The sequence below is a fragment of the Coenobita brevimanus genome, chromosome 102, assembly GCF_032717465.1.
Source record: "Coenobita brevimanus isolate Jiangsu-jjx chromosome 102, ASM3271746v2, whole genome shotgun sequence".
In the NCBI taxonomy this organism is placed as follows: domain Eukaryota; kingdom Metazoa; phylum Arthropoda; class Malacostraca; order Decapoda; family Coenobitidae; genus Coenobita; species Coenobita brevimanus.
The window spans coordinates 6,198,039-6,221,604 of NC_137055.1; the positions used below are offsets into that span (position 1 = coordinate 6,198,039).

The window sequence follows — 23,566 nt, forward strand, 5'->3', positions numbered from 1 at the left end:
GAAAGGGGAAAATACGGCCTCGGATAATTATAATGTCCTTGGACTGAAAGGGATAAAGATCTTAATTATGAATATTTTTATCAGGAGCTTTTTACAAAATTACATATTTGTCAGAGCTGGATGAGATTGGTAATGGGAGAGAGTGTCAATAGTCGCTTCTGAACCACTTAAATCATATGACATATTTTCTCTGTTTGCAGACGACTGCTTATGCCTTAACATAGTTTTTCCAAACTTGTGGCGTAACATAATATCCACCAATAATTTCACTCCTTCAAATCTCTCCTAGGCTGAAAAACCCGTCTGGCACCCCATTAAATAAGTAACCCATTTCCTTAACACAGACTAGTGACTGGTGGTAATGGGAGGACACTGAATACCCTTCGTGTGTGTGTGTGGCCTCATTTGCTAAGACGTCAGAATATACTGTACATACGTCATACTTTTATACATGTTCTTGAAATAATTGTAATGTATTCTGTGACTCCAGTGACTAACTCTTACCCGAATAATATCATCTGACTTTAGCTAAGATAGAAAAAAAAATTGTTGTAGCCTACCGACCGTAGCAAATATAACCTATGGAATGAAGACTCTACTGACGAGATTTGGATGGATACAGCAGAATTCTTTATATAATTTTCAACCTCTAGCTTTCCCGACAAGATTAATTCTCCTTGGGAATACTGGGGGGTTTATTTCTTACTCGTACTATCACAATCACTGGTTTCTTATCCCCTTGGTGAGCAAGAGGTGGAAGACAGGGTTGATGTAAGGACAGGCTAATGGACTTTGGCGGTTCAGCAGTGTGTATAAAAGTGTGAGTCTGATATGTATGTGGGAGTGTGTACAGATGTATGAGTGTGTATGTATTTGTGAGTTGTATGTATGTGTGACAGTATGTGTCTGATGAAACGCCACTATCTGCTCCTTAGGCCTTTCTCCAACATTGTTCTTCACTCCCCTCTCGCCAGAGGGGTAATGAAACTAGTGAACATGATAGTTTTTATTTTTTTTATGCAAGAAAGAAGGAACCAAAAGCCAGGGGCCTGCAAAGCGTTCCTTCCAAGAAAAAAACAAAAACAATACAAAAAAGAGACTAATTCAAGAACCGTTCATTTCGAGATGCCTGGACACACTGCGTTTGAAAGACTGGAGATCATAAGAAATAGGAAATAAAGACAGAGGGAGACAGTTCCAGAGTTGACCCGTTGCATAAATGAAGAACTGGGAGTAACGGTTAACTCTTGCATTAGAGAGCTAAACAGAAAAGGGATGAGAGTTTGTTGCTAGCCAGGTGCTACGCGCCCGTCGTAGAGGTGGAGGGATGTAAGCAGAGAGTTCAAAGGAGCAGTGACCATTGAAGTAGCGATAGAATAGATATAAAGATGCAACAGTGTGGCGAAGAGACAGAGGTTGAAGGGAGCCAGTAAGAGAAGGAGAGTTGATGAGACGAAAAGCCTTTGACTCCACACTATTGAAAAGAGCTGTATGTGGGGAGCCTCCCCACACGAGAGTTGTACTCTAAACCGGGGCGAATAAAACCCGTATATCAAGTCAACAACTGTGCAGAGGTAAAGAAGGTACGGAATCGGCTTAGCACACCTAATCTCTTGGAAGCAGATTTTACAAGACATGCAATATGATCTTTCCAAGATAAGTCCCGAGTGAATGAAACCCCAAGCATATTCAAGGATGATGCAGGGTTGAGCTGGATGTTTTTAAACAATAGTGGCTACTCCTGTGGAAGATTATGTCGGGTTGATAGGTGTAAAACCTGAGTATTTGATGCATTAAAAACATGATTATTTTTACCCCAGTCAGATGTACAAGCCAAGTCAGACATCAGGTTTGCCATAACCTCATCCGTTGTTTGCTGAAGTAAATGCTGAGATGGACATTGCGGGAACCGAATGGAAAGGTGAAGGGTGGAATCCTTAGCTTACGAATGGATAGGGTTAGATGTACAGCTTAGAAGGTCACTGATGAATAACAGGACGAGAGTCAGTGATAGGACAGAGCTCTGAGGAAGACCACTGTTGACAGATCTAGGAGAAGAACGATGGCCGTCTGCAACAGCGGCTATAGAACGACCAGAAAGGAAGCTATACATGAAGGCACAGTTAGAAGGATAAAAACGGTAAGAGGGCAGTTTGGAAATTAAAGATTTATGCCAGACTCGATCGAAAGCCTTTGAGATGTCAAGTGCAATGGCAAAGCTTTCGCCAAAGTCCCGAAAGGTGGATGACAGGAGTATGAAATGTAGCTGAGATCGCCAATGGAACGTCCCTGATGGAACCCATACTGATGATCAGAAAGAAGGTTATGACAGGAAAGATGCTTTAAAATTTTTCTATTAAGAATTGACTAGAAAACTTTTGAGACACAGGATGTTAAAGCAATTGAACGATATTTAGAGGGTTAGGAATGGTCACCCTTCTTTGGAACTGGCTGAATGAGAGCAAACTTCCAGCAAGAAGGAAAGGTACAAGTTGACAGACAAAGGCGAAACAGTTTACCTAGGCAGGGTGTAAGCACAGAAGTAGAGTTCTTGACGACAACAGGAGGGACTCCATCAGGCCCATATGCCTTGTTAGTATTAAGGCCAGTGATAGCAGACAATACATCAGCTGAAGAAATTTTAATGTCAGCCATGAGGAAGTCTGTCAGCAACTTTTCCGCTGGTTTTGTTTTGATTTTTTTTTTCTTGAGTAGTCTAATAAATTCGATACTATTTCATATATATATTTCCAGGGTTCATTTATGGCGGTATGCTTTATGAAGATGAGTCGAGTACCTGTTTCAAATTTGGCTGGATGGTTCAGATATTTGAAGAATAGCTGATAATGATTAATAAGTCTTTAGTAATTGTTCTGTTCATATTGTCAAATGGTTTTCGTTAGTTTAATGAGTTGTGTGTATTTGGAATTGTTTAATGCAAGCAAAAGTATGAACCTTTAGTTAATGATTTGGTGTATCTCGTATGTATACAATCTATTTTGGTAACCAGTTACCGAGCTGAGAAGGGAGAGAAGGAAGAGTGGCCTGGCAGTTCCATACCAGCTGTTGCCCGGACTGTGTCGCGCCTCCTGCTGCCTCGTTACTGGTGCTAGTGTTATGGTGAACCTTGGGTGTATGATGGGATTTACACTGTGGCTAAGGGGATCCCCAGTTAAGTGCTGAGATTATAAAGCAGTCAAGTAACTCAGTGCGAGTGACAGTGTTCAGTGGAGGCGGTGGAAGGGCAGCAGTTGTTGTGGAGCTCAGGTAGCACATTCCTTTTGGTTATTTACATATTGTCTGGTATTAATATGCTATGTTATTATGTCTAGGTTTGGCTGTATCGGAGTCCGAGACTCTGGTAGTTTAAAGGTAGCTGATACCCTGCGAGGTGTACGAGTTCAGTACACCGTTAGTCTGTTTCAGGTCCCAGGGGGGTTATTGTGTGGGGGACTGCGGTGTTGCTTTGAAGTGGGACAATAATAAGTATGGTATTTGGGTGTATGTTATCCTAATTGGTTTCCCTCTAGTCTTGTGTGTGTGTGTGTGTGTGTGTGTGTGTGTGTGTGTGTGTGTGTGTGTGTGTGTGTGTGTGTGTGTGTGTGTGTGTGTGTGTGTGTGTGTGTGTGTGTGTGTGTGTGTGTGTGTGTGTGTGTGTGTGTGTGTGTGTGTGTGTGTGTGTGTGTGTGTGTGTAGGTGTGTGTTGCTAAGTCCCTGTTGTAGGGAGGGGTTTATGTATATATACCGATATATACTGTATGCTTTCGTATATAGCTAAATGTGTTTCATTAGGGAATTGTGTAAGTTTAAATGGGGTTTAAATCTGATATTCGAAATTAAATTTTTAATTGCAAATACAAAGGTTGTTTGTGTATCCTTCTTTGTACATTCTGGTATGTCATTTGTACAGTTAGTTTGAAGAATCTGGAGACACCCACTTTGGGGTGACATATGGCGACCTCCTGCCAGGATACCAGAATTTACAAAGAGGATTTGTTGGGTTTGAGTGCTGACAGTATTAACCTCAAAATGTCCGACCTTGGGACTTTGGTCAGTTTAGGAAAGGAGTTGGGATATGAAGGAGAAGAGCTGAGAAAATTTATTGAAGCTGAAAGAAGTTACGTTGAACAGAATAGGAGAGCAGAAAGGGCAGAACGACGACAGGAGGACAAGGACCAATTAGAAATGGAGCAAGAGAGGCTAAGACAATTAAAAGAGCGATTGGACTTGGAAGAGCGACTTGCTCAGACTAGGGGTCAAATGGTTACTCAGTCAACTCAGGAGGGGGTGGCGGAAGTGTTAGAGCCGTCGTTGGTACAGATGCAAGTTAAAGGTCCTTCACTGCCGCCTTTTGACGAGAAAACTGACGACATGGATTCATATATACGACGATTTGAAATTTTTGCTAGGGCTGTGGGATGGCCAGAGGATAGGTGGGCAGTGTTACTCAGTTCCTATCTAAAGGGCCTTGCACTGGAGGTGTATTCAAGACTCAGTGCGGAGGAAGCTGTGCATTATGGGTGTGTTAAGACTGCTCTTATGGACCGATTTGAGTGCACGGAAGAAGGATTTCGGAAGAGATTTCGTACGGCGAAACCACAAAGTTTTGAGAAAGTATCACAATTTATAACTAGGCTGCAAAATTTGTTAAGCAGGTGGATAGAGTTATCTAATACAGATAAATCATTCGAAGGGGTGTGTGAATTAATTGTAGCAGAACAATTTCTTGATTGTTGTGGAAAAAACTTGCAGGTATATCTACGAGAACGAACACCACAGAACCTGCAGGAGATGATAAATCTTGCAGAAGGTTTTGTCCGAGCTCATGGTGGATTATTACAGAATGCCCGTACACCATGCTGCTCCTCTTCAGGGGTAAAGAAACCTGATGCTGCAGTGAAACACAGTGAGGAACAAAGTAATAAGAGGACATTATTTGTAGAGAAAGGATTGTGTTTCAAATGTGGGAAACCAGGTCATCAGGCACGACAATGTAATGCGAGTACAGGTTACAGGAGTCGACCACAAGTGAATCTCTGTACAGAGACTGATTCTAACCCAGGCAGTGAGGACGAGACTTCCAGGAATCAACTGTGTGGACAGACAGTAGACGTAGTGAGTGCTTTAGCGAGGATGCCAGTGTCCAAAGGGTTTGTGTGTGGCCATGCGGTGGATGTACTGCGCGACACGGGATGCAGTACGGTAGTAGTAAAGAAAGGACTGGTACCGAAGGAGTGCTTCACGGGACAGCAAAGGAAGGTGAGACTCGTCAATGGACAGGTGGAACAGCATCCGCTGGCAAAATTTGAAGTTCAAACTCCATACTACACGGGACAAGTGGAGGCAGTTTGCATGGATGATCCAGTTTATGAATTAATAATTGGGAATATTGCAGGTGCTACAAAATTAGAAAGTCTACTAGAGAGCCATGCCGTTGCAACCAGGGCAGCATCCCAGAGAACTCGTACCACAAAGAAGTTAAAAGTTGTGGACAACTTGCAACTGGATGCACAAGACATGAAGGAGGCCCAACAGGATGACGAACAATTACGCTGTTGGCTCAAATATGCACAAGATAACCATTCTGGGTTTCAAACCGTTAAGAAAGCTAGTTTCTCTGTGGAAAAGGGTTTGTTATTTAGAACAAAGTGTGTTCAGGGGAAGGATATAAAACAATTGGTTTTACCTACGAAATTTAGAGAGATGGTGATGAGTATTGCCCATGAATCGCCTTTTGGAGGACATTTGGGAAGTGATAAAACGTTGGGAAAGATAGAACAGGAGTTTGCTTGGCCTGGAATGGGGGCTGATGTTAAAAGATTTTGTTTATCCTGTGACATTTGCCAACGTACAGTTCCCAAAGGGAAGGTGGGTAAAGTACCATTAGGTGAGGTTCCCTTGATTGATACACCCTTTCAGAGAGTGGCAGTGGATTTGGTGGGGCCCATTGAAACCAGAAGTGAGTCCGGTAAGCGCTACATTTTGACCCTGGTGGATTATGCCACTCGATATCCTGAAGCAGTGGCATTGAGTAAGGTGGACACAGAGACCGTGGCAGAGGCTCTGCTGGAGATATTTTCAAGGGTGGGTGTACCAGAAGAAATTGTTTCTGACAGAGGCTCTCAATTCACTTCTGATATGATGGGAGAGGTAAGGAGGTTGCTTTCCATTCGTCATCTTCCCACTACTCCCTATCATGCACAGGCAAATGGACTGGTTGAGAGGTATAACGGAACACTTAAGCATATGTTGAAAAAAAACCTGTGCTGAGCAGCCAAAGTTATGGGATAGGTACCTTCCCGCTGTTCTTTTTGCCTACCGGGAGGCTCCTCAGGCTAGCCTAGGGTTCTCCCCTTTTGAACTTTTGTATGGGCGGACAGTCAGGGGCCCCCTTAGTATTTTGAGGGAGTTATGGGACAAGGAAAAACAGGAAGGAGAAGTGCTTACTAGCTACCAATACGTTTTTAACCTGAGAGAAAGATTGGAGGAGACGTGTAGACTAGCAAAGGAACAGCTGGAAAAGTCAAAAACTAAGTATAAACGTTATTTTGACAGGAATGCCAAAGAGAGAAAGTTTTCTATTGGGGACAAAGTATTGGTTTTGCTCCCAACTGCAAATAATAAATTGCTTCTACAGTGGAAAGGTCCATACGCCATCCAACGTAGGAAAGGTCAAATGGATTACGAAATAGAAATTAATGGGAAATTTAAAGTGTTTCATGCCAATATGCTCAAGTATTATTTCACCAGGCAGAATGGTAATTCAGGAACAGATGATGTTGGGGCTGTAATCGAAGATGAGGAAGACTACGGGAGTGAAGATTTGGTTCTGCCCGGGGTACAGGGTAAGGAGTCCTACACCGATGTACACATCAACCCATATCTATCTACGGAGCAGCAAACCCAAGTAAGAGAACTTCTGCAAAGATTTAGTCCAGTATTGTCCAGTAAACCTGGTTTGACATCTTTGCTTGAGCATAAGATAGAGCTAACCCAACCACAGATAGTGAGATCTCGACCCTATACCATTCCATATGCTTTAAGAGAATCCATAAATGAGGAGATAGAACTGATGAAAAAATGGGATATCATTGAGCCTTCTAACTCACCTTTTTCAACACCAATGGTGGTAGTCAAAAAGAAAGATTCGTCCAACCGCATATGTCTGGACTTTAGGAAATTGAATGCCTTAACTGTTTTTGATTGTGAACCAATGGCTGACCCAGATTACATTTTTGGAGTGTTGAATGGAAGCAAATTTTTCACGAAGATTGATTTGAGTAAGGGATACTGGCAGATCCCACTAGAAGAGGACAGTAAACCCTACACTGCATTCCAAACAGATAAAGGATTATTCCAGTTCAAAGTTCTCCCCTTCGGATTAGTCAACGCTCCAGCTAGTTTTAACCGGCTAATGAGGAAGGTGTTTCAAGGTATGGCGGGAGTACAGCACTTTTTGGACGACATATTAATCCACACACAGACGTGGGAGGAACACTTGGTCATTTTGGGTGAGGTGTTACGGAAGCTGAAAGAGGCAGGAATTACAGCTCGTCCCTCCAAATGCCATGTGGGCATGGCCAGCTTGGAATATCTGGGCCACGTTGTGGGGGGTGACAGGCTTCAACCAATGAAGGACAAAGTAACCAGTATCAATGAAGCTCCCACACCTAGGACAAAGAAGGAACTCCGGTCTTTTCTTGGACTTAGTGGATATTATAGAAGGTTTATTCCCCACTACTCGACCATTGCTGCTCCCCTCACTGAACTAACTAGGAAACAGAAACCAAATGTGTTGGAATGGACTGACAGGGAAAATAATGCATTTCAAACATTGAAGTTGCGTATCTCCAGAGATCCTGTGTTGTTGCTGCCAGATGTGAATCGGCCCTTTACTCTACGAACAGATGCCTCTGACCAAGGACTGGGTGCTGTGCTACTGCAGGAGCAAGATGGAGTGAAGAAACCTGTCGCGTATGCAAGTAGAAAACTGTTACCAAGGGAGAGAAACTACTCGGTTATAGATAAAGAATGTCTTGCTCTGGTGTGGGGTGTAAAAAAGTTTGAGGCATACTTGTATGGGCACCCGTTTAATTTGGAAACTGATCATAAGCCACTTGTGTACTTGCAATCCGCTAAGAACCTTAATGGGAGGTTGATGAGATGGGCCTTATTTCTGCAGCCATACACGTTGAATAGAAAGGTCATTAAGGGTAGTGAAAATGTAGGAGCTGATTACTTGAGCAGAATGTAATAAGAAAATAGATTTTCTTCTTAAATGGGGAGGTATTGTCAGCAACTTTTCCGCTGGTTTTGTTTTGATTTTTTTTTTCTTGAGTAGTCTAATAAATTCGATACTATTTCATATATATATTTCCAGGGTTCATTTATGGCGGTATGCTTTATGAAGATGAGTCGAGTACCTGTTTCAAATTTGGCTGGATGGTTCAGATATTTGAAGAATAGCTGATAATGATTAATAAGTCTTTAGTAATTGTTCTGTTCATATTGTCAAATGGTTTTCGTTAGTTTAATGAGTTGTGTGTATTTGGAATTGTTTAATGCAAGCAAAAGTATGAACCTTTAGTTAATGATTTGGTGTATCTCGTATGTATACAATCTATTTTGGTAACCAGTTACCGAGCTGAGGAGAGAGAGAAGGAAGAGTGGCCTGGCAGTTCCATACCAGCTGTTGCCCGGACTGTGTCGCGCCTCCTGCTGCCTCGTTACTGGTGCTAGTGTTATGGTGAACCTTGGGTGTATGACGGGATTTACACTGTGGCTAAGGGGATCCCCAGTTAAGTGCTGAGATTATAAAGCAGTCAAGTAACTCAGTGCGAGTGACAGTGTTCAGTGGAGGCGGTGGAAGGGCAGCAGTTGTTGTGGAGCTCAGGTAGCACATTCCTTTTGGTTATTTACATATTGTCTGGTATTAATATGCTATGTTATTATGTCTAGGTTTGGCTGTATCGGAGTCCGAGACTCTGGTAGTTTAAAGGTAGCTGATACCCTGCGAGGTGTACGAGTTCAGTACACCGTTAGTCTGTTTCAGGTCCCAGGGGGGTTATTGTGTGGGGGACTGCGGTGTTGCTTTGAAGTGGGACAATAATAAGTATGGTATTTGGGTGTATGTTATCCTAATTGGTTTCCCTCTAGTCTTGTGTGTGTGTGTGTGTGTGTGTGTGTGTGTGTGTGTGTGTGTGTGTGTGTAGGTGTGTGTTGCTAAGTCCCTGTTGTAGGGAGGGGTTTATGTATATATACCGATATATACTGTATGCTTTCGTATATAGCTAAATGTGTTTCATTAGGGAATTGTGTAAGTTTAAATGGGGTTTAAATCTGATATTCGAAATTAAATTTTTAATTGCAAATACAAAGGTTGTTTGTGTATCCTTCTTTGTACATTCTGGTATGTCATTTGTACAGTTAGTTTAAAGAATCTGGAGACACCCACTTTGGGGTGACAAAGTCAGAGGGGGGGAAGTGATGGAGGAACAGCACCGGAATCGTCTAAGGTGTAATTGGAGTCTGAGCGATGAGATCTGCTTTATCAGTAGAAGAAATAGTTACAGAGCTATCAGAACAGGAACAAGGAGGGAAGGATGATGAAGTAAAGTTGTTAGAAAAGTTTTTGGCAAGGTGCCAGAAGAAGCGGGAAGAATTCAATTTGGAGAGTTGAGAGCATTTAGTACGAATGACATTATTTTTAGCAGAGCGAAGACAAGACCCAGCACGATTCCGGGCAGAAACATAAGCAAGATGTGATTCAGGGATGGGTTGCCTCTGGTATCTTTTATAGGTCCACTCCTTGTTGCGGACTACATTAGAACAAGTGTCATTAAACCAAGGCTTTCTTGCATTAGTCAAAGGTTATGAGAAGGGAATGTATGCTTCCATGCCCGAGAGAATAACCTCCGTAATGCGCAATGCACACTCAGATATCTCCCGGCCATGGAAGCAATAATCATTCCAGTGAAAATCAAAGAAATACTGCCTGAGGGCCTCCCAATCTGCAGCTCCAAAGTGTAACAGACGACGTTTCTTTGGAGGCTCACCAGGCCGTACTGGAGCAATATGACACGTCAAGGTAATTTGGTTGTGATTGGAGGAGCCCAACGGAGAGGAAAGATTAACAGTGTAAGCAGAAGGATTAGTTGTAAGAAAGAGATCAAGTATGTTGGAGCCCTCTCTAAGGCGGTCAGGAATATGGGTAGGGTGCTGTACAAGCTGCTATAGGTCATTAAGAATAGAAAAGAGGTAGGCTTGTTCACCAGGTGGACCAGTGAAAGGAGAGGAGACCCAAAGGTGGTGGTGAACATTGAAATCTAGAATGGAGATTTCAGAGAAAGGAGAAATTTAGTATGAGCCTTTTCAATAAAGTAATGCTTTCATCACGTTATCTTTAGTAGCCACGGGCGATTCTATTCCGTCAGGAGAGATCAGTAGTAATGACAAGGTTGATGAGGACTCTGTTAAACCCCTTCAACTGTAACGTCTCCAACACCGAATACAATCATCTGGGAGTAACAAGGGTAATTTCTTCAGTCCCATGACATATAATAGAATTATTTTTTGCTATCCCTAGACGATTTAATCTGCTTAGTAGAGATCTTTAAACTGCAAGGGTTCTCTCTCTCTCTCTCTCTCTCCTTACCTATCTACCTATCTATCTATCTATCTACCTATCTATCTATCTATCAATCTATCTATCTATCTATCTATATGCCAACCTACCTACCTACCTATCTACCTACCTACCTGTCTATATATCTACCTACATACCTACTTACCTACCTATCTATCTATCTAGATTTATTTATTTATCTCTCTATCTATCAATCTATCAATATCTATATCTATATCTATCTCTATCTATCTATCTATCTATCTATCTATCTATCTATATATATATATATATATATATATATATATATATATATATATATATATATATATATATATATATATATATATATATATACTCACACATACACATAAAGAATCCTTTAGTATCTACGCCAGGCTGAATCAAATCGTTTAGAGTTATCAGGAACAAAACTTTATGATCTCAAGCTGTAAGTGTTTAAGTACACAAAGCAAGATCGTTGTGAAGTGGTTGCACAAGATTAGCTACAGTGCCATTGCCGTCACGAGCCAGGCAGAGTCAAAAAGCAGCTGTCGTGTAGTGCGCCGGACGAGATGCAGTACAAAGCGAGTATTCATCTTCACACCCAGGTAAATGCAAAGATGTCCGCCACGCCTGGGGCAGCAACGTCTGCTGTTTCAGCGTCAACACACAAACATGAGAGGCTATTCATCAGGGTCGTGTAGCCAGGAGTGGGGTGGGGGAGGACCCGCCTGGTGCTGTATCCATCACTCACCTCCACTGACATGGAAACAACAACGTCACCACCATTACATTTTACAATACAGCCAGTTCTCTGTTACAGTGTAGGAATATGTCCCAAAATATCAGTTTTTCCTATACAGGTGGTATTTTAATTGGGTAAAACCTGGGTGTTTCATCAACATTTAATTTGAACACTGCGTCATTAGAACAGATCCGTGCTTCAAGCGTAATGTAATGCCGGGATTACATTAACCTTGCTAAATCAGTAAACATTAATAATAATAATAATGATAATAATAATAATAATAATGGTTGTTACTTTTGTGTGTGTGTGTGTGTGTGTGTGTGTGTGTGTGTGTGTGTGTGTGTGTGTGTGTGTGTGTGTGTGTGTGTGTGTGTGTGTGTGTGTGTGTGTGTGTGAGAGAGAGAGAGAGAGAGAGAGAGAGAGAGTAATTAAGATATAGTATACCAGTTTTCACGCTAAGAAAACAGTAACCTACAGTAGTGGTAAACACATGTTTTTGCATGCCAGTCCAATAAAATTTGCACCTACCTTGTACTGCTATAACATTCAATGGCAGCAGTCACACAGTTGGGTAGTTGTTTGGTATTTATTACCTCGTCCGGACGGAGTACGAGAAGGAATTGTTTTTGGTCGAGTTTGTTTCTTTCTTTGTTAGCAACATCACGGAAAAACTGCTAAATGAAATTACATGAAGCTTTCAGGATATGTTGGCACTGATCCCGAAAGAAAGTGATTAAATTTTGGTGGTAATCCAGTCACCCTGAAAGGTCAAAATCAAGGTCACGGATTTTCAGAGGGCTATAACTTGAAAGTGTTTGAAAATAGAGATATATACTATTATGAACATACATGAACTCGTAATACGGGCTTTCATTTGGCACCAAGACCTCTGACTTTGAATGACCATGACAGGTCAAACTTCAGGTCACGGATAGTCAATGGGGTATAACTCGAAACTGGTTGAAGATAGAGATATTTACTATTATCAACATATAGGAAATCCCAAATGAGTTTTTAACTAGTACCTTGACCTTTGACCGTAAGTGACCCTGAAAGATCAAACTCAAGGTCACGGTTATTCAGGGGACTATAACTCGAAACTCGTTGAAGACTGAGATATTTACTGTTACCAAGATATAGGCAGTCTCATATGGGCTTCCATTTGGCAGCATGACCTTTGAACATATGTGATCTTGAAAGATCAAATGCAAGACCAAGGATTTTCAGAGGGCGTAACTTGAAAACATTTGCGCCATTACCTTCGACTTTAACTGTGAACTGGCACTAAATGGCAGAAACAAGTCAGTATTTACCAGCAATAAAATAACTGCTGTCGGGCGAGGTTTGTTGTGCCTGACACCACTTGTTTTTCCGTTTATTACTACACATATATTGGCCTACAGGTGGTCGGGTAGAGCTTAGTGTGCTAAACCTATTATTATAAAAGGTACCCCTCAAGTTACAAGAAATTTTATAGCTAAAGGCAAGGTGAACTACTACTACTACTACTACTACTGCTGCTGCTGCTGCTGCTGCTGCTGCTGCTGCTGTTAGTACCAATAATCATCATCATCATCATCATCATGACAGTCGTGCTGCATCAATAAATATTTATTCTACCTCCCGTAGGAATGAGTTCTTTCAAAAGTTAGAGAAAACCCTTTAGCGGTAGTTGAATACAAATCTGTAACAGTCAGTCCTACATTAACCTTTTCGAACATCGGAGAACCTAGGATATAAGAGGGCCCAAAGTTAGGCTACCATGGTATAGATCAGTTGAGCGGTAGGAGAACACCCTACGGCCTTGGGAATTCATATCAGAATCACCTCAGGCCACCTTTTGGAATCGAACCGTAGTTTGTTGATGCGCGACATACTCTGACAAAAACTTCTTCCGTCAGACCACCCAAAGGTCTTAATCCCTAATACTCCTATAGCTTGAGAGTGTTTATATACAGTTAATCAAATGCAGACTTACACACGAAGTGACAAAAAAGAATAAAACTCTGCAAGAAAATACCAACTAAAATTCTTCATCGTTTCAGCCTAAGGACATCATTTTTCTCTTATTATTCCTGTGCCATGAGAATTTATTCATCTCTCTCTCTCTCTCTCTCTCTCTCTCTCTCTCTCTCTCTCTCTCTCTCTCTCTCTCTCTCTCTCTCTCTCTCTCATCACCATTGGTTTGCATTTTCTGCCAACATTCTTAACCCATTACGCCGGACACGCAGCACAGGTCGAGCTATACACTTTTACCACGTTTTATTTTTCTGTAAGACCTGTCACGTTCTTTGAATGCTTCATATATGCAAGTGGTAAACTCTGTGACTGTCTTCCTCATTCTGTTTTTCCCATCGGCAATCTTTCACACGCAGTTGTTGTTGTTACTGATCAACACCAGTCTGTCTGGTCAAGCATACCCAGCAACCGCAGGCAAACAATCGCCCCTGCAGGGTCGTTGTTTGCAGTGGACCAATGTTTTCTTGCGGTTGACAGCGACTAGTGAGAGCCAGGCGAGGGATAATGTCTAGAGGTTTGGATCCTGGATGGACGCCAAATTTGCGTCTCTTCACCCAGCCAACAGGAACACCATAGCAGGCTCCCCATCACCTAGTTATCTGGTTATATGGCTACCACCCTGCACTGTATGTTTCCTGGGTTACAGGAAACCTTTAGGTTTTTCATTCAGGGTAAAGCCACCTGAAGTGTTCAAGCGAGGAATACAGAGTAACATAAATGAAAGAGAGGAATAGGAAGACAGGTTATAGAATATTAAAGGTGAAAGAAGAATTATTATGCAACAATACATCATGTGAGTGGATGATGGTAGCGACCACCTACTACCTTTATGAACAGTAATTATTAGATATCTGCATATTTTGAACTGACATTCTTTTTCTTCAGTTTTCTTTGGAAACGACAAGCTTTACAGGCTCTCAGCCCTGGGTTCTCTCTTTTTGCATATATATATATATATATATTTATATATATATATATATATATATATATATATATATATATATATATATATATATATATATATATATATATATATATATATATATATATATATATATATATATATATATTTATATATGCGTGTGAATCTATATATCTATATCTATATCGATCTATTTATCTATCTATACATACACATACTGTACATATATGTATGTATGTATAGATAGATAGATTGATTGACAGGCAGATATAGATAGATAGATAGATACATGCACAGATAGGTAGGTAGATAGACAGACAAACAGATAAACATCACAGATTTTCTCTTATAGATTTTTTTTTTTTTTTTTTTTTTTTTTTTTTTTTTTATATGTGCGAGGTGTTTGTGTGGATGGCCAGGTGTCGTGGGGGCGGAGTGGGCCACATCTCTGGTGTTTTACGGCCACTGTGCAGGGCTGCCAAGTGACCCAGGCTCCCCTCCCCAACCCTGCTCCCGAACTAGAACGGGGACAGGAATCAAGGCTGAGATTCACAGATAAATCTACAAACAACCTGGATATGTTTGACGGGCAGTGGTGGTAAGGTGGTCAGAGAACTTGCCTATGCTTGAAAAATCATGAGTTTGCTTCATAAGGCTGGGATAGTGAACGGTTTTGCGTACCTGACTTCCGTTAAAACAGACGTTAGTAATCACCGCCAAGACCCATCGCCATGTCATAAAAACACCTCCAGCTAATGCCTTGGCACTAACTCTTGAATGAGACAGCCCTAAAATGTATACATTAGGGACGGTGAATATTAAAGTGACTTGATAATATTTTGCGCTCTTTCCGTGTTCTCTTTACATCAATGTGTATAACCTACGATAATTTTCCTCTCGTTACCAAAATTTACTTCTGCGGAGATCAAGATGCATGAGGAAACTGTACACATTCCCGTCCTTCCTGGAAAAATAACTAATTGTATGGGGAAGAGTTTATTATAAATTGGCTATAGTTCGTCCACATTAACTTAGTGGAGATTTTCGTCCTTTTCCAGTGTTTTTACTATAGTTCAATGACAGAAGAAAACACTAAGTCTCGTCATTCTTTTCATAACACTTTTTTTTATTTCACTATACTTTTATTACTCTAAACTGGCCCAGATTCCTGCCCTTTAGCAGCTTATTTCATGCAGCTCAATGACAGAAAAGTACAATACAACGGCTCTACATCATTTCCATTGCACTTCTTTGTGACTAGCCTCGTATTCTGGCGTTAATCATTTATTACAACTCAGCACTGAAGCTGGATTGATGGCAATGTTAGGCCGAGTTAGCGCCAAAACAGTAGAGTACCATATTATAGTGTTGATCTCTTATTGCAGGTTAGTTTTCAGGATGGACAGATGGCAGTTTAGGTCAAATTAAAGTAGAGAGAATAGTGATTCCCTACGGCTCTTCACTTTTTTTTTTTTTTTACCACGCATCCACACACCATCCAGCACGCACGCACGCATGCTCCCACACATGCTCGCACACATACACACACACACACACACACACACACACCACCTCTCTCTCTCTCTCTCTCTCACACACAGACACACACACACACACACACACACACACACACACCACCTCTCTCTCTCTCTCTCTCTCTCTCTCACACACACACACACACACACACACACACACCACACAAACACTGCCTGCCTCTCAAATTTTCCAGCGTTCCACCCACCCTGCGCCTCAAAGGAGCCACTTTTATCTGTGCAGGTGGCGCGTTATGGAGAATAAGTTAGGCAGTTTCTGTAGGGGAAAAGATTTGAGTCGAAGTATTGCGCCATTCAGTGTACAGTGAATATTTTCCCAGCTCCACACGTGTCCTCTCTAACAACAAAGCTTTTGACATTTTGTGTCTCACGTTGTCCTTTGGGCGCTGCTGTACACATTTCATCTCTGTTTCATTTAACTACACTTTGTCCGCTTTTACTTGACCTAAAACTGCCATCTTTCCATCTTGAATGCTAAACCTTAAAAAGAGATTCTCGAGTACGGAGCTAGTCACGAAAAGGCAAATAGAAAAACTGCAATCAGTATTAATGTCTTATTATATTATCAAGCTAAAGGAAATATCTTGCAAAAGGAAATTTTCCTCCAATTTAATACAGTATAACTTAAAAGTAAAGCGTCTTGGAGAAAACTTTTTAACTATTAACAGTCTTAAGAATCACGAACAGAACGAACAAATCTCTAACGTTTTGTCCGATTCAACGATCAAAATGATTCTGAGACCAAAGATGAAATCAACTCGAGGAAGTAAGAAAGGATCGGTTCCACACAGAAAGAAATGAGTGTAATTGACAGCTTACATCACAGCACGGCCTACGCATGGACTATGCATCTCAGACCCACACTGTGCAGTACATATAACCCCTTCACCATGACGGCGTATTTTATTCCCGCTACCACCAGACGATTTTATTCATCTTAGGAATGACCTTTTGGGAAGAAGGGGTAGATGAAGGTAATATCTAATCCCTCCTGTTCGAAGCGTCCCTCAAAAGCTATCTACGAATATTTATCTATCTATCTACCTACCTATATATTCATCTATAACCATACGTTTAATTCCTGTAAGCGGTGGACAAAAAAACAAAAAAAATCACCCCCATGTCACACTAAATATTACTAACACCGTCTGACAGTTGGAAGAATAATATATACAACACATCATCAAACTTAACGGCTGAGTGTATGTGCTTGTGGCTTAACATTTCTTAAGTTATCACATGTTAGCACGTTTTCTGCTCATTCTAGTGTTCATATATAGGTAACAATAAAATACTGAACATGTTATTTTCTTTTCCTTCTTTATTACGTTTTGAACTTACCGCATTCTCTACGAACGGGAAGCCACTCTTAAGCTGAATAAAATTGTCCAGCACCAGTCGGAAAAAACAGATACGACGTTTCGCGTCTAGAGAATTTTTGGAGACTAGCCATCCAAGAACGGGAAATCACTCGAAGACTCATTGTACTGCCTGATGATAGAAAAAAAAAAAGTCGTGCTGAAAGAGTTAAACGAAACCATTTTCCTTCTTGACTAAAACGCGATCTCTATTAAGCTTATCTGTGTCGTCTGGCTGGGGCAACAATGCACAAGACAATTAACAGTAAAGGGGATGTATGTACAGGTGGTCGGTAAACAGCGCTACACTGCAAACTCAACTGAGGGTATCTGTGTTGTATGGGTGTCGGTGTGGCAGTGGGCTTAGGAAATGAATAAAGGATGCAGGATAGACATTGAAAACGCTCACTGAACCGTCTCCGCAACACACAAGAAATCGCCCGGCGGAGTGGAAGGGGAATGTTATATGTGAACCATTCTGTATTTAGTCCTGGTATTATGGAGACTATTCCTAATTTGATATAAACACTTCGAAAGTACCCTAAATGAAATGGAAAGGGCGTTATCGTAAAGAAGAAGTTAATTCCCTAAGGACGAGAAGCGAACACTAAGCTCAAGAAAATCGTCCAGTGACAGCAGGATCAAATGAATCATGATGCTTCCGTCCTGAATACCTTAAATGATTCCTTCCTTTCCCCTCCATATAAGTTACTGGAAAAACTCAAAACTGGGGACTGTGCAGCAGTTGTACGAGAGAGAGAGAGAGAGAGAGAGAGAGAGAGAGAGAGAGAGAGAGAGAGAGAGAGAGAGAGAGAGTGAGAGAGAGAGAGGGACTGGTGCGGATACCTCTGTAGGAATGGGGTTATTTTACTCCAAACCACAATGGTTCCCATGTCATGGTCAAGGAATTCCGAGGCGAATGGTCAGCGGACAAAAACAACCATAAAGCTAATTCCACAAGGCCTAAGATTTGGCTTTGGTGTTGATATGGTCTTATAGTAAAGCCACGTTACACATTACGGGTCAAGGAGTCCAACAGGTCCTCTGGTCATATACATGGGTCGTAAAGTCAGCCACGTGACTCTCAGCCCCGGTTACTTCTTGAAGGGCGTAAGGCACTGCGACTGTTCATTAGGTCTGTATGATATATTTATTAAATCATCAAAGTGAGGCAAGAGTGATTATAGTATTCCAGTTTACCAGAACAGAACACTAACCTTGACTACTGACAAAGAAGATCTATTGCGCTGTTGCTAAAATCAAGAGGGGGGGACAGGGGAACACAGAACACTCGGTGACAATGTTTTTAATGAATTTAGGAATCTGAAAGTTGTTCTTGTTTACATCAGATCATGCCTTGACTTTGGGTATATATAGTATATGAATCAACGCTCATAACAAGTTCGGTTTGTTACGCAATTACCAACCTCAGAACACTAACTACTGAAAGTTATTGATATTTTGACATTCTTTTCACAATGTATATTATAGAGAATGGTTTTCAGGCAAAAAACTAAATCCATACTCTTTTCATCATAACTTGGCCCAGATTTTCGTCCTTTTTTGCTGCTTTATTTCACGTACCTCAGTGTCTGAAAAAGACAATACTGCAGCTCTACACCCTTTCCACAGCACCTCTTCCTGAGTAGCATCATATTCTAGTCCTAACGCATTATTGCACCTCAGCATTCTTGACGACGAGGTGGCAATTTTAGGACAAAATAGATCAAAGTATATTATTCGATGTTCATGGGGGTGCTGCTCTTTACCGTCAAACACAAAAAACATTCATATGATATTAATGTTACACATCCCACTTATTGAGTCCTGTGGCAAAATTATGCTTCCCTCAGGAGACTAACTCCACCAGGGTGGGTCGTAAATCTCGACGGACCTAATATCCTGGGGGAGTATTCATAAAAGATTTCATTCAGTTTTTACACTCAATAGGTCTCCATAGAGGGGAAAGTATTGTAGGAAATTCTTTTGGTGGTTTTATTGCGTCAGCTTTCATTGATTTTTTATTACTAGATGTTTGTTCTAAGTGGTAGCTAAAATAAAATATGAAATAGGTACCGGATGGGAAGGTTTGTGGTTTTTAATGGACACTTTCCTCTGCTCCCTACTTGTCCTCTCTACCAACACCCGTTTAATTATTACCTCCGCCAAGGAGGATATGTTTTTTCCGGGGTTGGTTGGTTTGTCTGTTTGTCTGTTAGTAGGATCACTCAAAAAGTTATGAACGGATTTTGCTGAAATTTTTTTGAGGGGTAGGGTATGGCCAAAGGAACAAGCCATTAGATTTTAGCGGTGATCCGGCTCATCATCCGGATCCAGGAATTTATAAAGGATTTTTTACCATTGCGAGATAACGGCAATTTCAACATTTTTGCTTCTAACTCGATAAATAACGCCTACAATGCTTGCACATCAGCTTGGCAGAGGTCTGCAGTCTCGGATTGCTCTTATTGTTTGGTGTGTTCGGTTTGCAGAGGACGCAGATGTACACTTTTCGCCTCTGCCCCTTACTACACTCTGCCCGCTCAATATGGCACAGACTCTCTCTCTCTCTCTCTCTCTCTCTTGTGGATGAACGCGACTTCGATCTAGGACAAATAGTGTTCCCTCTTGTCCATGTTCATCCAGCATTAATAGAAAACTGGATATAGAGCCGGGGTATTATTTAATTTTCCCATTGAACTGCAACAAAAGATTAACACAAAAATATACTGCTCGTCACAAAGAACTGCTGTGTAAACTGTGTTGGGCCGTGGTACTGTCTTATTGCGCCCCTGAGCTGTAAAAAGAGATTAGTATTGAAACCTGATGGGTAGTCACGAAGAAGTGCTGCGAGAACTGTGCAGAGCCGTAGTATTGTCTTAATGTGCCACTGAGCTATAGCAAGAGATTAACCAAAGAATATGTTGCTAGTCACGAACTAGTGCTACGAAAAAAAAAAAAATGAAGCCTTAGTATTTTCTTATTCTGCTACTGAGTTATGGGAAATGAGCTGCAAGTGAACGCAGATCTCCGACACATTTACATGGCCAAACTATGCCAAACCTGAATTCTGCCAGCTCGTCACTGCAACCCTTTTCTTAAAGTGAGAAACCATCAGTATTTATCCTTGCTGCCGCTTGACCTTGTTTAGCTGAAGAGATCATCCACTACTCCGGGGTTTAAAAACAATTTCCATTAATCCTCAGACATCGGGAGGCTTTCCAGTGGCCAGTAAAATGGTCTTTTTTTAGCCAGATTATAATATGTAATACGTCTGCAGAGTTTTTTTTTTTTTTTTTTCAGAACAAAGAAAAACTATTGAACAAATAATAATAATTCATACACCAGATTATAAGTGTCCTCCTTTCTTTAACAAATCTGTAACAGTTGGACCTGAACTGCCGTAGGTTGAAGTTTGGGAGGAAATCACTGTGAAGACGCGAGTTCCAAGGAGATTCAGTAAGGTGAATAAACGAATTCTGATTAGTGGTCAGTTTCTCAAGGCCAAGCTCCGCCAGGAGAGGGAGTAGGAAATAACATTACCCAAACCCTGCAAAAAGCTGACGTTTTCATTATTTTTTCTACTATCCAACGCTTGTATCAGTTTCGTAAACACCCTCTAATGAAAAAGGTAAGTTCGATACTAGTAGTTTTATCCGACCATAAAATTAAGTAAAGATTTTCGTACATCATCTTACTATCGTTGAACGCTTTAATGCTAACAAGCTCCTCTCCCCCCACACCTTTCATAAGGGAAAAGTTTGAATCAATCTCCATAGGCCAAAAGGACACTAACATCATTTATATTATGTTCTTGCTACTGTGCTCTTTTTCGACTAGCTGCTATAATTTTTTTCACACTACCTTGACACAGATTTGTGACCATTTCTAATTTGTTAGATCAGTGATAGAAAAAAAAAAATACACCTTTACTTTCCATTCCATCTCCTGACTAGCATCATATTTTAGTATTAATATAGTGCTAAAAGTGTGCAATGAAGATGGAGGGATGGCAATTTTAGGCCAAGTTAGAGTAAAAGGAGTATAGCAGATGCTTTTGTGCATCTGAGGAAAGCTCTCTCGAAGTGGAAAATTATCCTCAATAAAACGATTTTCAGCTTCAGAGAGGCTTGGAACTGGCGGTGTTAGATGCAGCCTCCATTACTCCTGTCATAACAACAGATCTGTCTTCCAGGAACACAAAAATCCTTTAGAGGTGAACGAAAGAAATAGAGAAATACGGAATCTTTGTGAAAGAAGTAATGTTGCAATGCTTCCCGCTCTCTTTGCACTTCCGTCTTCCATTCTCCAAGTCGATTTTAATCACGAAACCTCTCCCCTCTCCCTTTCACCCTTTCGCCTCTCTGACCCTTCATCCGCCTTTACTCAGCCTGTAGCGAGCCTTTCCCCTTCCTTGTAAAGCCTACCTATAAATTTACCTTGCCCAACCTAGCCCGGCTCTCCCCTATTTACACAGCACCCTTGGGATCCTCTGCATCACACTTTCACATCCCCCACTCAATTCACCTTGCACTGCTGTACATATTCTGCCAAGGGACTTTGTATGCACCTATGGCGCTTGAGTGATTGCTTGTTTGTTTTATAGCAGTGCATGTAGCTAAAAAAAAAAAAAAAAAAATGGGAATGCGAAAGCTAACAATATTTCTGCTTTAATTTCCATTTTCTCAACATCAATGTACTGAAGACAATGTACTTCTCTCAGCATTAACCTGATGTAAAATTGCCATATTCCCATTTTGACTACTGTAATCTGTCCACTTCAACTTACCTAAAACTTCCATCCTCCCATACTGATTACTAAGGTGAAACACGATTATATAAATCTGGACAAGATGCTAGTTTCGAAGAAGTCCTATGGAAAGGCTTTAGGTCCGAATTATTATGCTATTCTACCATGAACCACGAGGAATAGGCTGCAAAATGACGAAATATTCAGCCAATAGAAGGAGCACGAATGAAAGTAAAATACTAGAGGGGCACTCAGTGGAGGGCATCTCTTCGACGTGGGCAACGTAATTTCCAAAACACCCTTCATAATGGGTTGGGGTTTCTCATCACTGATTAGGCTGTTGCAGAAAGTGTTTTCCGCATCCAGAATCTGTAATACGATCCGGATCGGTTCCAAAAGCTAGTCGATCGTTCCCTGGGACATGGGCTATCTACCCACTAAGTTTGGTCCAAATCTCTCTTCTAGTTCTTGGGTAATCCTTCTAACAAAAAAACAAACAAACAAACAAACAGGAGTGAAAACATACTGTCCTTCTCGGAGAGAATAATAATCAAAACAATAACCATACGCTACCTGTATATATATATATATATATATATATATATATATATATATATATATATATATATATATATATATATATATATATATATATATATATATATATATATATATATATATATATATATATATACATATAGCCTATGATTTCATCATCCTTTGTGTAATTTTAACGCACAGTATGCTACATGTTTGATCACGAGCGTGTTCTGCCTCAGTCCCCCCTTCTACCGTTATAGTAGAGTAAGTCGTCCTTTCTGTTGTTCAGAGCAGGATTGTCAGCTCTTTGTCCCCTAGGCTTCATTTGCGCGTCCTTCTTACAAGTTGTATCAAGCTCTGCCGGCCCCTATATAATGAGCTCAGTCTCTGCATCATGGCCACTTAGATCTACTCATTTTGCTCACATCTCTGTCCTCCCCTGTACAGTTATTATTATAGTGAGTTTCTCAGGAAGTCTCCAGCCATCTAGCAGCTGTGTGTAATTTGAGTATAACTGTTGTTGCATTTTTTCTTGTACTGTATAGCACAAGGTGTTAAATCTTAGGCCTACTAACGTTTTTGTAATTCATGTAAGATTCCTTTTGTCAGTCATTTTTGATAATATTTTGTATCTGTAATAATTTATCTTCCATTAACTGAGCATTACCCAGTGTATTTTCATTTTATCAGGGCTGACTTAGGTAAATTTACTCTTGCTAATTTCGTGTTAATAGAGGCTATTGCAGTTAACCATATATTTAACCTGTTTTTTTTGCCATTGCATTATCCTTATGAGTCCTGAACGTTTTGTTGTTAGTTTGGGCATTAAACTTTAACTTGTAATTTTACCTAACTCTTTTGTTTTGAACCTGGAACTTTACGGGACAGTAGTGATTTTTAGTATTCTCACTTAAAGTGTACATTATCTTTCGTTGTTCCGTAACATAAATTTGGCGACCTCATATCAGGATATTCAGGATATTATCATAAGGATATTGCCTGATATTTTGTGACTGTTACTTATTCATGATGTCTACTATTACTACGCT

General features: G+C 40.7%; 1 protein-coding gene across 1 annotated transcript in view; it reads left to right on the plus strand.

Annotated features, from left to right (window-relative positions):
* The first annotated feature begins 4,029 nt into the window (after positions 1-4,029).
* LOC145415352 (uncharacterized) overlaps positions 4,030-23,566 on the plus strand; it is a 32,612-nt gene continuing 13,075 nt past the window's right edge. Inside the window, exons 1-5 of the mRNA XM_080284640.1 lie at positions 4,030-4,314; positions 4,753-5,598; positions 5,920-6,150; positions 6,755-8,154; positions 8,959-9,037. Of these exons, the coding sequence (XP_080140766.1) occupies positions 4,030-4,314; positions 4,753-5,598; positions 5,920-6,150; positions 6,755-8,154; positions 8,959-9,037 (2,841 nt within the window). The remainder of the gene's footprint in view (positions 4,315-4,752; positions 5,599-5,919; positions 6,151-6,754; positions 8,155-8,958; positions 9,038-23,566) is intronic.